This window comes from Gigantopelta aegis, chromosome 11 (genome assembly GCF_016097555.1).
Source record: "Gigantopelta aegis isolate Gae_Host chromosome 11, Gae_host_genome, whole genome shotgun sequence".
NCBI lineage: Eukaryota > Metazoa > Mollusca > Gastropoda > Neomphalida > Peltospiridae > Gigantopelta > Gigantopelta aegis.
In genome coordinates this window covers 23,528,353-23,545,434 of record NC_054709.1, presented here as the reverse complement: position 1 = coordinate 23,545,434, position 17,082 = coordinate 23,528,353, and the positions used below count along the sequence as shown (strand labels likewise).

Genomic DNA, 17,082 nt, shown 5'->3' with positions numbered 1-17,082 from the left:
CAAGCAATAATCTATTCCTGGCATAAAATATTCCGGCTGCAGTGTAATTTCATAGCAGCAAAAATACTGGGCCCCAGTTATTTGTTCAGTCTTATGGTTAGAGTCAAGTGTTTATTTCGCTACCTTACATGTATATTGTTGATTTAACATACATGTACAAAGGAACATACATCCAGTGTTTATTTCGCTACCATACATGTGTATTGTTGATTTAACATACAAAGGAACATACATCCAGTGTTTATTTCGCTACCATACATGTGTATTGTTGATTTAACATACAAAGGAACATACGTCCAGTGTTTATTTCGCTACCGTACATGTATATTGTTGATTTAACATACAAAGGAACATACACCCAGTGTTTATTTCGTAACCTTACATGTATATTGTTGTTTTAACATACAAAGGAACATACATCCAGTGTTTATTTCGCTACCATACATGTGTATTGTTGATTTAACATACAAAGGAACATACATCCAGTGTTTATTTCGCTACCATACATGTGTATTGTTGATTTAACATACAAAGGAACATACGTCCAGTGTTTATTTCGCTACCTTACATGTATATTGTTGTTTTAACATACAAAGGAACATACGTCCAGTGTTTATTTCGCTACCTTACATGTATATTGTTGTTTTAACATACAAAGGAACATACACCCAGTGTTTATTTCGCTACCTTACATGTATATTGTTGTTTTAACATACAAAGGAACATACACCCAGTGTTTATTTCGCTACCTTACATGTGTATTGTTGTTTTAACATACAAAGGAACATACGTCCAGTGTTTATTTCGCTACCTTACATGTATATTGTTGATTTAACATACAAAGGAACATACGTCCAGTGTTTATTTCGTAACCTTACATGTATATTGTTGTTTTAACATACAAAGGAACATACGTCCAGTGTTTATTTCGCTACCTTACATGTATATTGTTGTTTTAACATACAAAGGAACATACACCCAGTGTTTATTTCGTAACCTTACATGTATATTGTTGTTTTAACATACAAAGGAACATACGTCCAGTGTTTATTTCGCTACCTTACATGTATATTGTTGTTTTAACATACAAAGGAACATACACCCAGTGTTTATTTCGCTACCGTACATGTATATTGTTGTTTTAACATACAAAGGAACATACGTCCAGTGTTTATTTCGCTACCTTACATGTATATTGTTGATTTAACATACAAAGGAACATACGTCCAGTGTTTATTTCGCTACCGTACATGTATATTGTTGTTTTAACATACAAAGGAACATACACCCAGTGTTTATTTCGCTACCTTACATGTATATTGTTGTTTTAACATACAAAGGAACATACACCCAGTGTTTATTTCGCTACCGTACATGTATATTGTTGTTTTAACATACAAAGGAACATACGTCCGTCCAGTGTTTATTTCGCTACCGTACATGTATATTGTTGATTTAACATACAAAGGAACATACACCCAGTGTTTATTTCGCTACCTTACATGTATATTGTTGTTTTAACATACAAAGGAACATACACCCAGTGTTTATTTCGCTACCGTACATGTATATTGTTGTTTTAACATACAAAGGAACATACGTCCAGTGTTTATTTCGCTACCGTACATGTATATTGTTGATTTAACATACAAAGGAACATACACCCAGTGTTTATTTCGCTACCGTACATGTATATTGTTGTTTTAACATACAAAGGAACATACGTCCAGTGTTTATTTCGCTACCGTACATGTATATTGTTGTTGGAACATACGTCCAGTGTTTATTTCGCTACCTTACATGTATATTGTTGTTTTAACATACAAAGGAACATACGTCCAGTGTTTATTTCGCTACCTTACATGTATATTGTTGTTTTAACATACAAAGGAACATACGTCCAGTGTTTATTTCGCTACCGTACATGTATATTGTTGTTTTAACATACAAAGGAACATACACCCAGTGTTTATTTCGCTACCGTACATGTATATTGTTGTTTTAACATACAAAGGAACATACACCCAGTGTTTATTTCGCTACCGTACATGTATATTGTTGTTTTAACATACAAAGGAACATACACCCAGTGTTTATTTTGCTACCTTACATGTATATTGTTGTTTTAACATACAAAGGAACATACACCCAGTGTTTATTTCGCTACCGTACATGTATATTGTTGTTTTAACATACAAAGGAACATACACCCAGTGTTTATTTCGCTACCGTACATGTATATTGTTGTTTTAACATACAAAGGAACATACACCCAGTGTTTATTTCGCTACCTTACATGTATATTGTTGTTTTAACATACAAAGGAACATACACCCAGTGTTTATTTCGCTACCTTACATGTATATTGTTGTTTTAACATACAAAGGAACATACACCCAGTGTTTATTTCGCTACCGTACATGTATATTGTTGTTTTAACATACAAAGGAACATACGTCCAGTGTTTATTTCGCTACCGTACATGTATATTGTTGTTTTAACATACAAAGGAACATACGTCCAGTGTTTATTTCGCTACCGTACATGTATATTGTTGTTTTAACATACAAAGGAACATACGCCCAGTGTTTATTTCGCTACCGTACATGTATATTGTTGTTTTAACATACAAAGGAACATACACCCAGTGTTTATTTCGCTACCGTACATGTATATTGTTGTTTTAACATACAAAGGAACATACACCCAGTGTTTATTTCGCTACCTTACATGTATATTGTTGTTTTAACATACAAAGGAACATACGTCCAGTGTTTATTTCGCTACCGTACATGTATATTGTTGTTTTAACATACAAAGGAACATACGCCCAGTGTTTATTTCGCTACCTTACATGTATATTGTTGTTTTAACATACAAAGGAACATACACCCAGTGTTTATTTCGCTACCTTACATGTATATTGTTGTTTTAACATACAAAGGAACATACACCCAGTGTTTATTTCGCTACCTTACATGTGTATTGTTGTTTTAACATACAAAGGAACATACACCCAGTGTTTATTTCGCTACCGTACATGTATATTGTTGTTTTAACATACAAAGGAACATACGCCCAGTGTTTATTTCGCTACCTTACATGTATATTGTTGTTTTAACATACAAAGGAACATACACCCAGTGTTTATTTCGCTACCTTACATGTATATTGTTGTTTTAACATACAAAGGAACATACACCCAGTGTTTATTTCGCTACCGTACATGTATATTGTTGTTTTAACATACAAAGGAACATACGTCCAGTGTTTATTTCGCTACCTTACATGTATATTGTTGTTTTAACATACAAAGGAACATACGTCCAGTGTTTATTTCGCTACCTTACATGTATATTGTTGATTTAACATACAAAGGAACATACGTCCAGTGTTTATTTCGTAACCTTACATGTATATTGTTGTTTTAACATACAAAGGAACATACGTCCAGACTCCCAGTGGACTTAATATACTGATAAGATCGCGCTTCTCAAAAACAAAAGTCTGTTATATAATAAATTAGTTGTTCTACACATGTATACAAACATGTCTATATGTACCTACCTAATTACCTACATGTACCTACCTAACTACCTACATGTACCTACTTAGGGCCATTAACCAATTGCATAATGGAAAATCTGGTCATTTTTTAACCCGACTACGCCTCCCCTGCCCAATAACATTTTGTAAAAATAATACAACTCACTATTGAGTTAAAATGTTCTTTCATATCAACCCCATTTTCAGTTAAAAAGTTTGTTTAATTTAAAGACATCACAAGAGCTCATTGATTTATCATCGGCTATTGGATGTCAAACATTTGGTGATTTTGACATACAGTCTTAGAGAGGAAACCAGCCACATTTTTCCATTAGTAGCAGGGAATCTTTTATATGCACTATCCCAGACATGATAACACATACCACATCCTTTGAAATACCAGTCATGGTGCACTGGCTAGAATGAGAAATATCTCAATGGGCCCACCAACGGGGATCGATCCTAGACCGACCGCGCATCAAGTGAGACCCCCTTTTTCAGTCACAATCACACACTTTATCAATATTACTGAATTTTTAGTTGTATCTTTTGTTTCTTTAGTATTAAAAAACATTTGACTAAAATTAAATCCTTTAATTGTTTCTTTGGAATTAATAAATACTTGATTAAAAAAAATCCATATCACAAAAAAAAAGGCCATTAAATTTATAAATAAATATGACATGATTTTCAAAACATTACATAACTTTTGTCAAAAATATTTTTGTGCTCCACTGTAACATTTTACAAAACATCCAATGATCCTTCCCTCTCCCCTTTGAATACTAGTATTACATATTTGTTGAATGGCCCACTACATTTTCACAAACACATTACGACACACACCAAGAAGGTGCAAACACACAATACACAGACACAAACAATCATAGCTGCTACACCTTAATATTAAATATACAACATCGCAATCACAATGTACCAAATTTTAAAATAATTTATTAACCACATTAAAATTTAATGATAATCTCCTAACAATGAAATACATCTCAACACTGAACTATATTTCAACAGTAAAGTGACAGCTATATCAAGCATTCTGAGGGTACTGCTACTGGGCTCCAACAAATTTTCTTATTTTTCAAGTTCAAGGACCAAAATTCTGTGACAAATAGGTAAACTGCCATGAAGGTAAAACTTGATCTCTAGTAATACATGATAAAGCTACATGTATATAAAAAATTTCAACTCAATAGCTTGAGGCATTGCGAAAAAAGGGTCATAATTTTTTGAAAAATGGGTATCTCGCCATGAAAGACAGACAGAATGAAGGAGATGAAAGCTAAACTAGTCCCCTCCACTCAGACTGGTAGAGGAATAAAAAGCTGGTGGGTGGATACAGTCTATAGCTGTAATAGTCAGCTCACAGGATTACAGCAAGAAATGCACTTTCCCAGACAGGATTGTCAACCTTAATACCCAATAACTTAATTATAAAATGGTCACAAATACAAACAACAATGCTACAAACTAAACAGGCACTTAAAAACAACACTACAACAATTACCCATCGACAAGAAATCAGACCTTGAATTTAATGCTCACACCAACATCAACTGATGAAGCTGCAATACAAATTGCCAATGGTCAGGGGGTTTATGCTATCGACGGCAGTTCTTTACAGCTCAATAAAAATTATTGCCTTTAGTTGAAGGGACAATTGTTTATTCTATTTTTGTGTTTTATTGTCATAAAGGTTACTGGTTTAACAGTGCTGTAGGCAGACTCAAACTTGAAGTATGAGCATTTTACCTGTGGCAAAAATCTTGTAAAATTGCCGTAGATCATTCTTACCTTCAAGCCCTGAGAAATTAATATTTATACGTAGTTTTTTTCATTATCTCAGGACTGTATGCATAGTGGGCATCCTGTGGAGACACAACATTAAGCAGGGTCTCTGCCAGAGTAAAATGCCATCCCCCAAAAATATTTTTGGGTACCATACCCAAAATTGTTTACAAATTATATTTTAGCTGACCTTTTGACAAATTAATGACTTATCATTACTGTATGATTAATGTTGGCTTTAAATGATTATAAAACTATTTGTTTCATACATGTACATGTATGTTCAGCAGGATGACACACTATGCAAGGAATATGTACAGCAAGGTGAACAGAGATAGGAAAACGCGTCTGAGGGATCCTAAGTTCCATTTTCTTTGGCACCCGCATTCTAAAAACTCAATTCTGTAGCGCATATACACAAACATTTCCGTCTGGCAGAAACCATGTTGAACTACATGTATTAGTAAGTATGTGTTATTTCTTGAGTATCAGAGATATGAATACCACCAAACTGAACTGTTTGAGCATACAGCTGAGCTGAAACTGTATGCATACATGTATGTATGTCATTACAAAACCATGTTAAACCCACTGACACTCGTTTCCATGCTACCAGTTTTTCGCTTTGCACAAAATTTATTATGAGCTTTTGCAAACACCAGGATGACCAGAACCATTTTGGATTTGTCAAAATTGAAAATTAACAAAAATGTTTCAGGTAATATCTAAATTAATGGTCAAAAATATATTGCTTTTGTTATTTTATAAAAAGGGCTGTATTTAAAATGAGGCTTTCGCATGTTTTAACTTACGTTTTGGAAAGTGGCACTTTTGCACACTTTAAATTATTTTTTCAAATCGAGTGTTCAGAAAATATCAGAAAATTCTGTAAGAAAATGTTCATTAGATAGATAAACAATGTTTTTTATTGCACCCAAATTAGTGTTATATTTCACACCAACTAATAACTAGGGTAAGTGGTTTTAATGTTTGCTTTAATGTTTTATACCATCCCTACCAGCACACATCACACCACCTTCAACCATCACATATCAGACCACCTTCAACCACACCACCTTCAACCACCACACCTCACAGATTTACAAATCTTCTACCACACACACACAGTTAACAAAAAATAGTGCCTAACATGACATGTATTACATACAGTAAAGCATTAAATAATAATGATCCTAAAATTTAGCACAATACAAATAAATGGCATATTAGCGACATAAAACTTCAGCGAGGTGGTCATATTAGAATCTAAACAAAATGAATCTAAAGTGGTAGGATTAGCTGAAATTATATTTTTGATAAATTTTGATGTTATGCAACTTACAGACAACTTAAATTTAGTGGAAAATTACAGTAACGTGCATGCCAACTAACTATTGTTGTTTGCTATCCTTTTAGCTTAATCAATAGTATGAAACCATTGTTGTGTGTTCAGTTAATCACCAACAAAACAATCACACAAAATGTTTTTGGAACATTCTATTGTATGTATCTTTAGCATCATGAACTTTTAGCACCTTGTATCACCCTCACTAAAATTTTATGCGCGCAAACAGTTCCCAATTTACAGAATTAAGTAAATAGCTCACTTGAATGATGATATCTTTGAGCTGAATCAAAGCTACATGTAATCTACAACATTGACTGAAGAACAGTCTGTGCTCTAATAACCGTGCAATAACTTGGTTCAACCTTTACATTAATACACACTAACTGAAAAACAGTCTGTGCTCTAATAACCGTGCAATAACTTGGTTCAACCTTTACATTAATACACACTAACTGAAAAACTGTTAATGCTCTTAACATATGTTGGCTCAAAATTTAAGCAAATAGACAACACTGACTGAAGAACTGTTTATGTTCCGAGAATAGTGTATATGTAATAACTGGATTCAACATTTATACTAATAGACAACATTGATGGAACAACAGTTTCTGTTCTAAGAATCATACATTAACTTGGTGCAACATTTCAGCAAATAGACAACACTGATTGAAGAACAAGTTGTGTTCTGAGAATAGTACAACAAGTTGCTTCAACATCTAAGCTAAAAGAGAACACTGACTGCCGATCAGTGTGTGTTCTAAGAGTTGTACGGGATTTCATTGGGAACATGAAATTGACCAATCAGGGGGTTAATCTTCAACACTGTGATCCAAAATACTGTCGAACGAGAAAGGTAGAAACTTGTAGCCATGTCCTTCGTAGAATTTCGACTGAAACTCAACCCTGAAGGAAACAAAACAAAACATGAATACAGTCGAATCCAACTTACATTGTAATTGCATATCGGTTTATAGCATAAATCTGTTATTTGCATATATTTCTGCTGCACAGAACCTTTTAGTATTATTATATATCTCGTAATGGAATAGCTTTATAAACATATATATCAGTTATATATATCGGTTAATTGCATAAGAACTTGGATTGTTTTCTCATTTTATGAATACTTAACTTAACCTCTCCCCAGTGGCATTTCCCCTATTATAATAGCCTGGTTAAATGAAAAAGAAAAGGTGCAAAAATTATGATTTTTAGTTTTTCTTTACAAAATAATTCACATATTAAAATGAGGAGGACTTATGATGTGTTAATATGCAGCAATTTGTGCTAAAATACTGAACAAATATGCTTTTTTCTAAGCAAAAACATTTTTGTGGTTTTGCTAAAAAAACATTGGGTACTTAAATTTGTGGATCAAAAAGGAACTATCACAAACTGTAGAAAACTTGGATAATTTTCTCTTTTATTAATACTTGACCTGACCTCAACTAATGGCATTTCCCTATGTTAGTACACTGGCCCAACATCCCAGCAACTTAAAATATTTTATATGCACTATCCCACAAGGCAGGAGAGCACATACCACGGCCTTTGATATACCAGTCATTATAGTGCACTGGCTGGAATGAGAAACAGCCCAATGGATCCACCGGCAGGAATTGATCCTAGACTGACGGCACATCAGCTGAACACTTTACCACTTACCAACATCCTGCAATCTCCTACCAGTTTAGACGAAGCATGACTTGTGTTATTCAGTTTCACATCAGCTGAACACTTTACCACTTACCAACATCCTGCAATCTCCTACCAGTTTAGACGAAGCATGACTTGTGTTATTCAGTTTCACATCAGCTGAACACTTTACCACTTACCAACATCCTGCAATCTCCTACCAGTTTAGACGAAGCATGACTTGTGTTATTCAGTTTCACATCAGCTGAACACTTTACCACTTACCAACATCCTGCAATCTCCTACCAGTTTAGACGAAGCATGACTTGTGTTATTCAGTTTCACATCAGCTGAACACTTTACCACTTACCAACATCCTGCAATCTCCTACCAGTTTAGACGAAGCATGACTTGTGTTATTCAGTTTCACATCAGCTGAACACTTTACCACTTACCAACATCCTGCAATCTCCTACCAGTTTAGACGAAGCATGACTTGTGTTATTCAGTTTCACCAAATTGGTGTAGCTATGTACATGTACTTACACACAGCCTTACTAGTGTGTCAGCCCCCATCCCCGATTTTATGAAATGATCTTAGCGCTAAGATCACATTAAAAGTTTGTTTTGTTTAATGACACCACTAGAGCAGACTGATTTATTAATCATCAGCTATTGGATGTCAAACATTTGGTAATTCTGACATGTAGTCATCAGAGAAAACCCGCTACATTTTTCCTTTAGCAGCAAGGGATCTTTTATATGCATTTTCGCACAGACAGGAAAGCACATACCACAGCCTTTGACCCATTGTGGTGCACTGATTGGAACGAGAGAAAGAAACAAATAAGCTGAATGGATCCACTGAGGTGGTTCGATCCTCCGACACTAGCACCTCATGCGAACTCTCAAACCAACTGAGATAAATCCTGCCCCAGATCACATTAAATGCGTAATAGTTATCTAGTTACGGTGATTTCAGTGCTAAAATCATGTTGAAAACCAAGGGGTGCCCTGATCTATAGTATTACCAGTGGAGACGGAGCGCGTGCAGGAAGGCCGACAGTCCCTCCATGAGGCAGAGGACGCTGATGGTGAGCGTGGCCCAGAACATGAAGATGAGGAAGATGGCGATGCTGCCAGCGAAACCCGAGATTCCAAACGCCAGACTCATGACCATCGTCCACAAGACCTCGGACAGCTCTGAAACAACAATCAACACTGTGTAAACAAGCATTCCCAGAGTTCTGCTAAAACAATACATGTCCTCTACTTGGCACAACATTTTTATTTTTCTTCCTAAATTCAAGGGTCAATATCTTAAGGCATTTCAATAAAAAAAAGTCTGGAATTAGTTTTTTTGCATCTCAAAAGTTCATGACCGGCCTCGGTGACGTCATGGCAGGCCATCGGTCTACAGGCTGGTAGATACTGGGTTCGGATCCCAGTCGAGGCATGGGATTTTTAATCCAGATACCGACTCCAAACCCTGAGTGAGTGCTCCGCAAGGCTCAATGGGTAGGTGTAAACCACTTGCACCGACCAGTGATCCATAACTGGTTCAACAAAGGCCATGGTTTGTGCTATCCTGCCTGTGGGAAGCGCAAATAAAAGATCCCTTGCTGCTAATCGGAAGAGTAGCCCATGTAATGGCGACAGCGGGTTTCCTCTCAAAATATGTGTGGTTCTTAACCATATGTCTGACGCCATATAACCGTAAATAAAATGTATTGAGTGCATCGTTAAATAAAACACTTCTTTCTTTCTCAAAAGTTCAAGAGCCATAACTCAGTCAAAAAAGGGTGAATCGCCATGAAAGTCAAACTTGATCTGTAACAGTACATTTGATACAGTATGATAAAGCTATACACCAAATTTCGTAAAAGAAAGTTTGGAAAACTATGTTTGACAGACAAACGGAGACAAAACCTATGGTCCCCTTTAGCTGGACTGGTAGGGGACTAACACTTATTCAGAGAGTACTGCTAATGCAATACACCACCCCTAATGGGCCCCACAAATGTTCCTATCACCTACCGAAGTTCAAAGGTCATAACTGACAAACATGGATAAATTCCATATCTGACAGAGTTATGACCCTTGAATAAATTCCCATAAACGTCAAACTTGAACTACGATCACCTTAACTGCATTACCATCTTATACACTGAAGGTAATCTTAGCGCTAAGATCAGTTCATGGAACAAGGCCCTGGTCATAACTATGAAAAATTGGTAAATCCCCATGAAGTCAAACTTGGTATGTAACTGAACATGATAAAGCTATATGTACACACAACATTTCAGCTCAATATCTTGTTGAGGCATTGTAAAAGAATCCTGGAACACAACATGTACATGTATATGCGGGACAGACAGAGAAATAGAGGGACAGAAGGATGGAGATGAAACCTATAGTCCATTCCGATTGTACAGGTAGGGGACTAATAATAAAAGATAGGGTAGGGTATGTAGAATAGGGCCATTCTACAAGAGCGTACATAATTTATTGTCACAAGCTTTATCCCAATTTGAATGAGAAAACCATTATCAGGATCAAAATCTTACCTCAGCACAAGGAAGAGTTGAAATAGTATTTGCATGGTGGTGCCCATCTCCAAATCATAAGGATTATTTTGCTCTCAAATATTAAAAAGCTGGTCTATATTTTAACTGGCTGAAAAAATTGTGACCCACAGCATTTATTAAAAAAACATTACCATTACTGACAGCAATTTTGAACCCGCTTTTGGCAATTTTAAAACAAAGTGAATTTTGCAGGAACTAAACATGACTGAAAGATTATTTTGATGAAAGTAGACATATATTAAATGTACAATTGTTAAAAGTTGGCTGATAATGTACACCTGGTGTATACAATTTGCTGTCGTTGAGGAGTTTTACCAACAGCAGTAATGTTTATCCAGCAGCATAAAAGTGCCGTCAGTGATGTTCCCAAACCTACAACAATTCCTATCTCAACGATGGCAATTGCCGTCAGTGCCATCATTAAATCTGAGCCCTGCTACTCACGTGCATGAGCGAGACTGAGGGCCCACAGTCGGAGGTAGGACGCGGTGTGGGAGATACAGCCGAGACAGAACTCAATCGTGTGGATGATCTGGTGGATGAAGATCTCGGAGAATTCAAATGTCTGCAATGACAAAACACTGGCATGAGAAACACTTGTCGAAGTGCCGTAATGTCCAGTCACTGGCATGAGAAACACTTGTCAAGGTACAGTAACGTCCGGTGTTGAGGTACCGTAATGTCCGGTGTCTTGCCCACTGACATGAGAAACACCCGTCAAGGTACTGTAATGTCTGATGTCTCACCCACTGACATGAGAAACACCTGTCAAGGTACCGTAATGTCCGATGTCTCGCCCACTGACATGAGAAACACCCGTCAAGGTACTGTAATGTCCAATGTCTTGCCCACTGACATGAGAAACACCCGTCAAGGTACTGTAATGTCCGATGTCTCGTCCATTGACATGAGAAACACCTGTCAAGGTACTGTAATGTCCGATGTCTTGCCCACTGACATGAGAAACACCCGTCAAGGTACCGTAATGTCCGGTGTCTTGCCCACTGACATGAGAAACACCTGTCAAGGTACCGTACGTAATGTCCAGTGTCTCGCCCACTGGCATGAGAAAGACCCGTCAAGATACCGTAATGTCCGGTGTCTGCCCACTGACATGAGAAACACCTGTTAAGGTACCGTAATGTCCGATGTCTCGCCCACTGACATGAGAAACACCCGTCAAGGTACCGTAATGTCCAATGTCTTGCCCACTGACATGAGAAACACCCGTCAAGGTACTGTAATGTCCGATGTCTCGTCCATTGACATGAGAAACACCTGTCAAGGTACTGTAATGTCCGATGTCTTGCCCACTGACATGAGAAACACCTGTCAAGGTACCGTACGTAATGTCCAGTGTCTCGCCCACTGGCATGAGAAAGACCCGTCAAGATACCGTAATGTCCGGTGTCTGCCCACTGACATGAGAAACACCTGTTAAGGTACCGTAATGTCCGGTGTCTCGCCCACTGATATGAGAAACACCTGTCAAGGTACTGTAATGTCCGATGTCTTGCCCACTGACATGAGAAACAGCCGTCAAGGTACCGTAATGTCCGGTGTCTGGCCCACTGACATGAGAAACACCTGTCAAGGTACTGTAATGTCCGATGTCTTGCCCACTGACATGAGAAACAGCCGTCAAGGTACCGTAATGTCCGGTGTCTCGCCCACTGGCATGAGAAACAGCCGTCAAGGTACCGTAATGTCCGGTGTCTGGCCCACTGACATGAGAAACACCTGTCAAGGTACTGTAATGTCCGATGTCTCGCCCACTGACATGAGAAACAGCCGTCAAGGTACCGTAATGTCCGGTGTCTGGCCCACTGGCATGAGAAAGACCCGTCAAAGTACCGTAATGTCCGGTGTCTGGCCCACTGACATGAGAAACACCCATCAAGGTACCGTAATGTCCGGTGTCTGGCCCACTGACATGAGAAACAGCCGTCAAGGTACTGTAATGTCCGATGTCTCGCCCACTGACATGAGAAACAGCCGTCAAGGTACCGTAATGTCCGGTGTCTGGCCCACTGGCATGAGAAACACCCATCAAGGTACCGTAATGTCCGGTGTCTGGCCCACTGACATGAGAAACACCCGTCAAGGTACTGTAATGTCTGGTGTCTCGCCCACTGGCATGAGAAACACCTGTCGAGGTACCGTAATGTCCGGTGTCTGGCCCACTGACATGAGAAACAGCCGTCAAGGTACCGTAATGTCCGGTGTCTCGCCCACTGGCATGAGAAACACTCGTCAAGGTACCATAATGTCCGGTGTCTCGCCCACTGATATGAGAAAGACCCATCAAGGTACCGTAATGTCCAGTGTCTCGCCCACTGATATGAGAAAGACCCGTCAAGGTACCGTAATGTCCGGTGTCTCGTCCACTGGCATGAGAAAGACCCGTCAAGGTACAATAATGTCCGATGTCTCACCCATTGGCATGAGAAAGACCCCTCGAGGTACCGTAATGTCTGATGTCTCGCCCACTGACATGAGAAACACCTGTCAAGGTACCGTAATGTCCGGTGTCTGGCCCACTGACATGAGAAACACCCGTCAAGGTACCGTAATGTCCGGTGTCTTGCCCACTGACATGAGAAACACCTGTCAAGGTACCGTAATGTCCGGTGTCTCGCCCACTGATATGAGAAACACCTGTCAAGGTACTGTAATGTCCGATGTCTTGCCCACTGACATGAGAAACAGCCGTCAAGGTACCGTAATGTCCGGTGTCTGGCCCACTGACATGAGAAACACCTGTCAAGGTACTGTAATGTCCGATGTCTTGCCCACTGACATGAGAAACAGCCGTCAAGGTACCGTAATGTCCGGTGTCTCGCCCACTGGCATGAGAAACAGCCGTCAAGGTACCGTAATGTCCGGTGTCTGGCCCACTGACATGAGAAACACCTGTCAAGGTACTGTAATGTCCGATGTCTCGCCCACTGACATGAGAAACAGCCGTCAAGGTACCGTAATGTCCGGTGTCTGGCCCACTGGCATGAGAAAGACCCGTCAAGGTACCGTAATGTCCGGTGTCTGGCCCACTGACATGAGAAACACCTATCAAGGTACCGTAATGTCCGGTGTCTGGCCCACTGACATGAGAAACAGCCGTCAAGGTACCGTAATGTCTGGTGTCTCGCCCACTGGCATGAGAAAGACCCGTCAAGGTACCGTAATGTCCGGTGTCTGGCCCACTGACATGAGAAACACCCATCAAGGTACCGTAATGTCCGGTGTCTGGCCCACTGACATGAGAAACACCCATCAAGGTACCGTAATGTCCGGTGTCTGGCCCACTGACATGAGAAACACCCGTCAAGGTACTGTAATGTCTGGTGTCTTGCCCACTGGCATGAGAAACACCTGTCGAGGTACCGTAATGTCCGGTGTCTGGCCCACTGACATGAGAAACAGCCGTCAAGGTACCGTAATGTCCGGTGTCTCGCCCACTGGCATGAGAAACACTCGTCAAGGTACCATAATGTCCGGTGTCTCGCCCACTGATATGAGAAAGACCCATCAAGGTACCGTAATGTCCAGTGTCTCGCCCACTGATATGAGAAAGACCCGTCAAGGTACCGTAATGTCCGGTGTCTCGTCCACTGGCATGAGAAAGACCCGTCAAGGTACAATAATGTCCGATGTCTCACCCATTGGCATGAGAAAGACCCCTCGAGGTACCGTAATGTCTGATGTCTCGCCCACTGACATGAGAAACACCTGTCAAGGTACCGTAATGTCCGGTGTCTGGCCCACTGACATGAGAAAAAGCCGTCAAGGTACCGTAATGTCTGATGTCTCGCCCACTGGCATGAGAAACACTCGTCAAGGTACCGTAATGTCCGATGTCTCGCCCACTGGCATGAGAAACACCCATCAAGGTACCGTAATGTCCGGTGTCTTGCCCACTGGCATGAGAAACACCCGTCAAGGTACCATAATGTCCGGTGTCTCGCTCACTGGCATGAGAAACACCCGTCAAAGGTACCGTAATGTCCGATGTCTCACCCGTTGGCATGAGAAAGATCCCTTGAGGTACCGTAATGTCCGATGTCTCGCCCACTGACATGAGAAACACCTGTCAAGGTACCGTAATGTCCGGTGTCTGGCCCACTGACATGAGAAACAGCCGTCAAGGTACCGTAATGCCTGGTGTCTCGCCCACTGGCATGAGAAACACCTGTCGAGATACCGTAATGTCCAGTGTCTGGCCCACTGACATGAGAAACAGCCGTCAAGGTACTGTAATGTCTGGTGTCTCGCCCACTGGCATGAAAAACACTCGTCAAGGTACCATAATGTCCGATGTCTCGCCCACTGGCATGAGAAACACCCGTCAAGGTACCGTAATGTCCGGTGTCTCGCCCACTGGCATGAGAAACACCCGTCAAGGTACCATAATGTCCGGTGTCTCGCTCACTGGCATGAGAAACACCCGTCAAAGGTACCGTAATGTCCGATGTCTCACCCGTTGGCATGAGAAAGATCCCTTGAGGTACCGTAATGTCCGATGTCTCGCCCACTGACATGAGAAACACCTGTCAAGGTACCGTAATGTCCGGTGTCTGGCCCACTGACATGAGAAACAGCCGTCAAGGTACCGTAATGCCTGGTGTCTCGCCCACTGGCATGAGAAACACCTGTCGAGATACCGTAATGTCCAGTGTCTGGCCCACTGACATGAGAAACAGCCGTCAAGGTACTGTAATGTCTGGTGTCTCGCCCACTGATATGAGAAACACCCATCAAGGTACCGTAATGTCCGGTGTCTCGCCCACTGGCATGAGAAACAGCCGTCAAGGTACCGTTGCCCACTGGCAAAGCAGATAACAGGAAAACTATGCAAATAGTGATACAGCACTACATTTAGTATAGTGATTCTCTGGGGTACCCTTTACATATCTGCTCGATTTGCCTTTTGAAAATTCAAGATGGTGGCTATTTTTTAAGATGGTCACCAAACTGACCTTCTGAAAATGGCATTTCTAATAGAAATTCATATAATTGGTCCATCCGAATGATCTTGGTGTTGATTTGTATATTTTCAAGAATTCTGGATTAATTTTTTCTAGTTTCAAAAGCCATAAAGTGGGGATATAACATTTTGGTTGATTGCCTTTTTTTTCTTCTCTTTTTTTAACAACACAACTAGAGCACATTGATTTAGTAATCATCATTGAATGTCAAACATTTCGTCCTTCTGACATATAGTCTTAAGAGAAGAAACCTGCTACATTTTTTTCCATTAGTAGCAAAGGATCTTTTATACATGTATATGCACCATCTCACAGACAGGATAGCACATACCACAGCATTTGATATACCAATCATGGTGAACTGGCTGGAACAAGAAATAGCAGAGATTGATTATAGACTGACCACTGGGCTATGGTCTACTCAAAATCTAATACTAAACACACAGCCTGATGTTAGTAAATGTCATGTTATGGCCACATGCAGCCGACAGTGTGCATTTATATCATTTATCAAATCTAATACTAAGCACACAGCCTGATGTTAGTAAATGTCATGCTATGGCCACAGCTGAAAGTGTGCATTTAAACCATTGACCAAATCTAATACTAAGCACATAGCCTGATGTTAGTAAATGTCATGCTATGGCCACAGCTGAAAGTGTGCATTTAAATCATTTACCAAATCTAATACTAAGCACACAGCCTGATGTTAATAAATGTCATGTTATGGCCACAGCTGAAAGTGTGCATTTAAATCATTGACCAAATCTAATACTAAGCACACAACCTGATGTTAGTAAATGTCATGTTATGGCCACAGCTGAAAGTGTGCATTTAAATCATTTACCAAATCTAATACTAAGCAAACAGCCTGATGTTAGTAAATGTCATGCTATGGCCACAGCTGAAAGTGTGCATTTAAATCATTGACCAAATCTAATACTAAGCAAACAGCCTGATGTTAGTAAATGTCATGTTACAGCCACAGCCGACAGTGTGCATTTAAATCATTTACCTCTTCCTCCTCTTCCTCCACAAGTTGACCTGTGACCTCGTTGTGGGTCACTTCCTGCTCACAGTTAATGAGGTCACCACTCTGGACAGACAACTGGTGGTGCTTAAACTGTCCAAAGTTAAAGGAGAAAATATTAGAAAATGTCTTTCTGATTTTTGTCAT

At 39.8% G+C, this 17,082-nt stretch overlaps 1 protein-coding gene and 1 long non-coding RNA gene across 2 annotated transcripts; both read right to left on the bottom strand.

Moving 5' to 3' along the window:
• Window positions 1-413: 413 nt before the first annotated feature.
• LOC121385682 lies at window positions 414-3,875 on the bottom strand. The gene is made up of 2 exons (XR_005959566.1): window positions 1,796-3,875; window positions 414-1,307 (listed from the first exon to the last, which is right to left on the bottom strand). It is a non-coding gene; the product is annotated as an uncharacterized LOC121385682 (long non-coding RNA).
• A 609-nt stretch (window positions 3,876-4,484) lies between these two features.
• Window positions 4,485-17,082, bottom strand: LOC121385097 (V-type proton ATPase 116 kDa subunit a1-like). The gene is made up of 4 exons (XM_041515633.1): window positions 16,921-17,082; window positions 11,365-11,485; window positions 9,364-9,535; window positions 4,485-7,600 (listed from the first exon to the last, which is right to left on the bottom strand). The coding sequence occupies exons 1-4, from the start codon at window positions 17,080-17,082 to the stop codon at window positions 7,507-7,509; spliced, it is 549 nt and encodes a 182-aa protein (XP_041371567.1). The 3' UTR covers window positions 4,485-7,506.

Coding starts and splice junctions, on each gene's coding strand:
- LOC121385097 (XM_041515633.1), bottom strand. CDS start 17,082: ATGACAAAAATCAGAAAGACATTTTCTAATATTTTCTCCTTTAACTTT. Junction 11,486..16,920: donor TGGAGGAAGAGGAGGAAGAG/GTAAATGATTTA, acceptor TTGTCATTGCAG/ACATTTGAATTCTCCGAGAT. Junction 7,601..9,363: donor CACGCGCTCCGTCTCCACTG/GTAATACTATAG, acceptor TGTTTCCTTCAG/GGTTGAGTTTCAGTCGAAAT.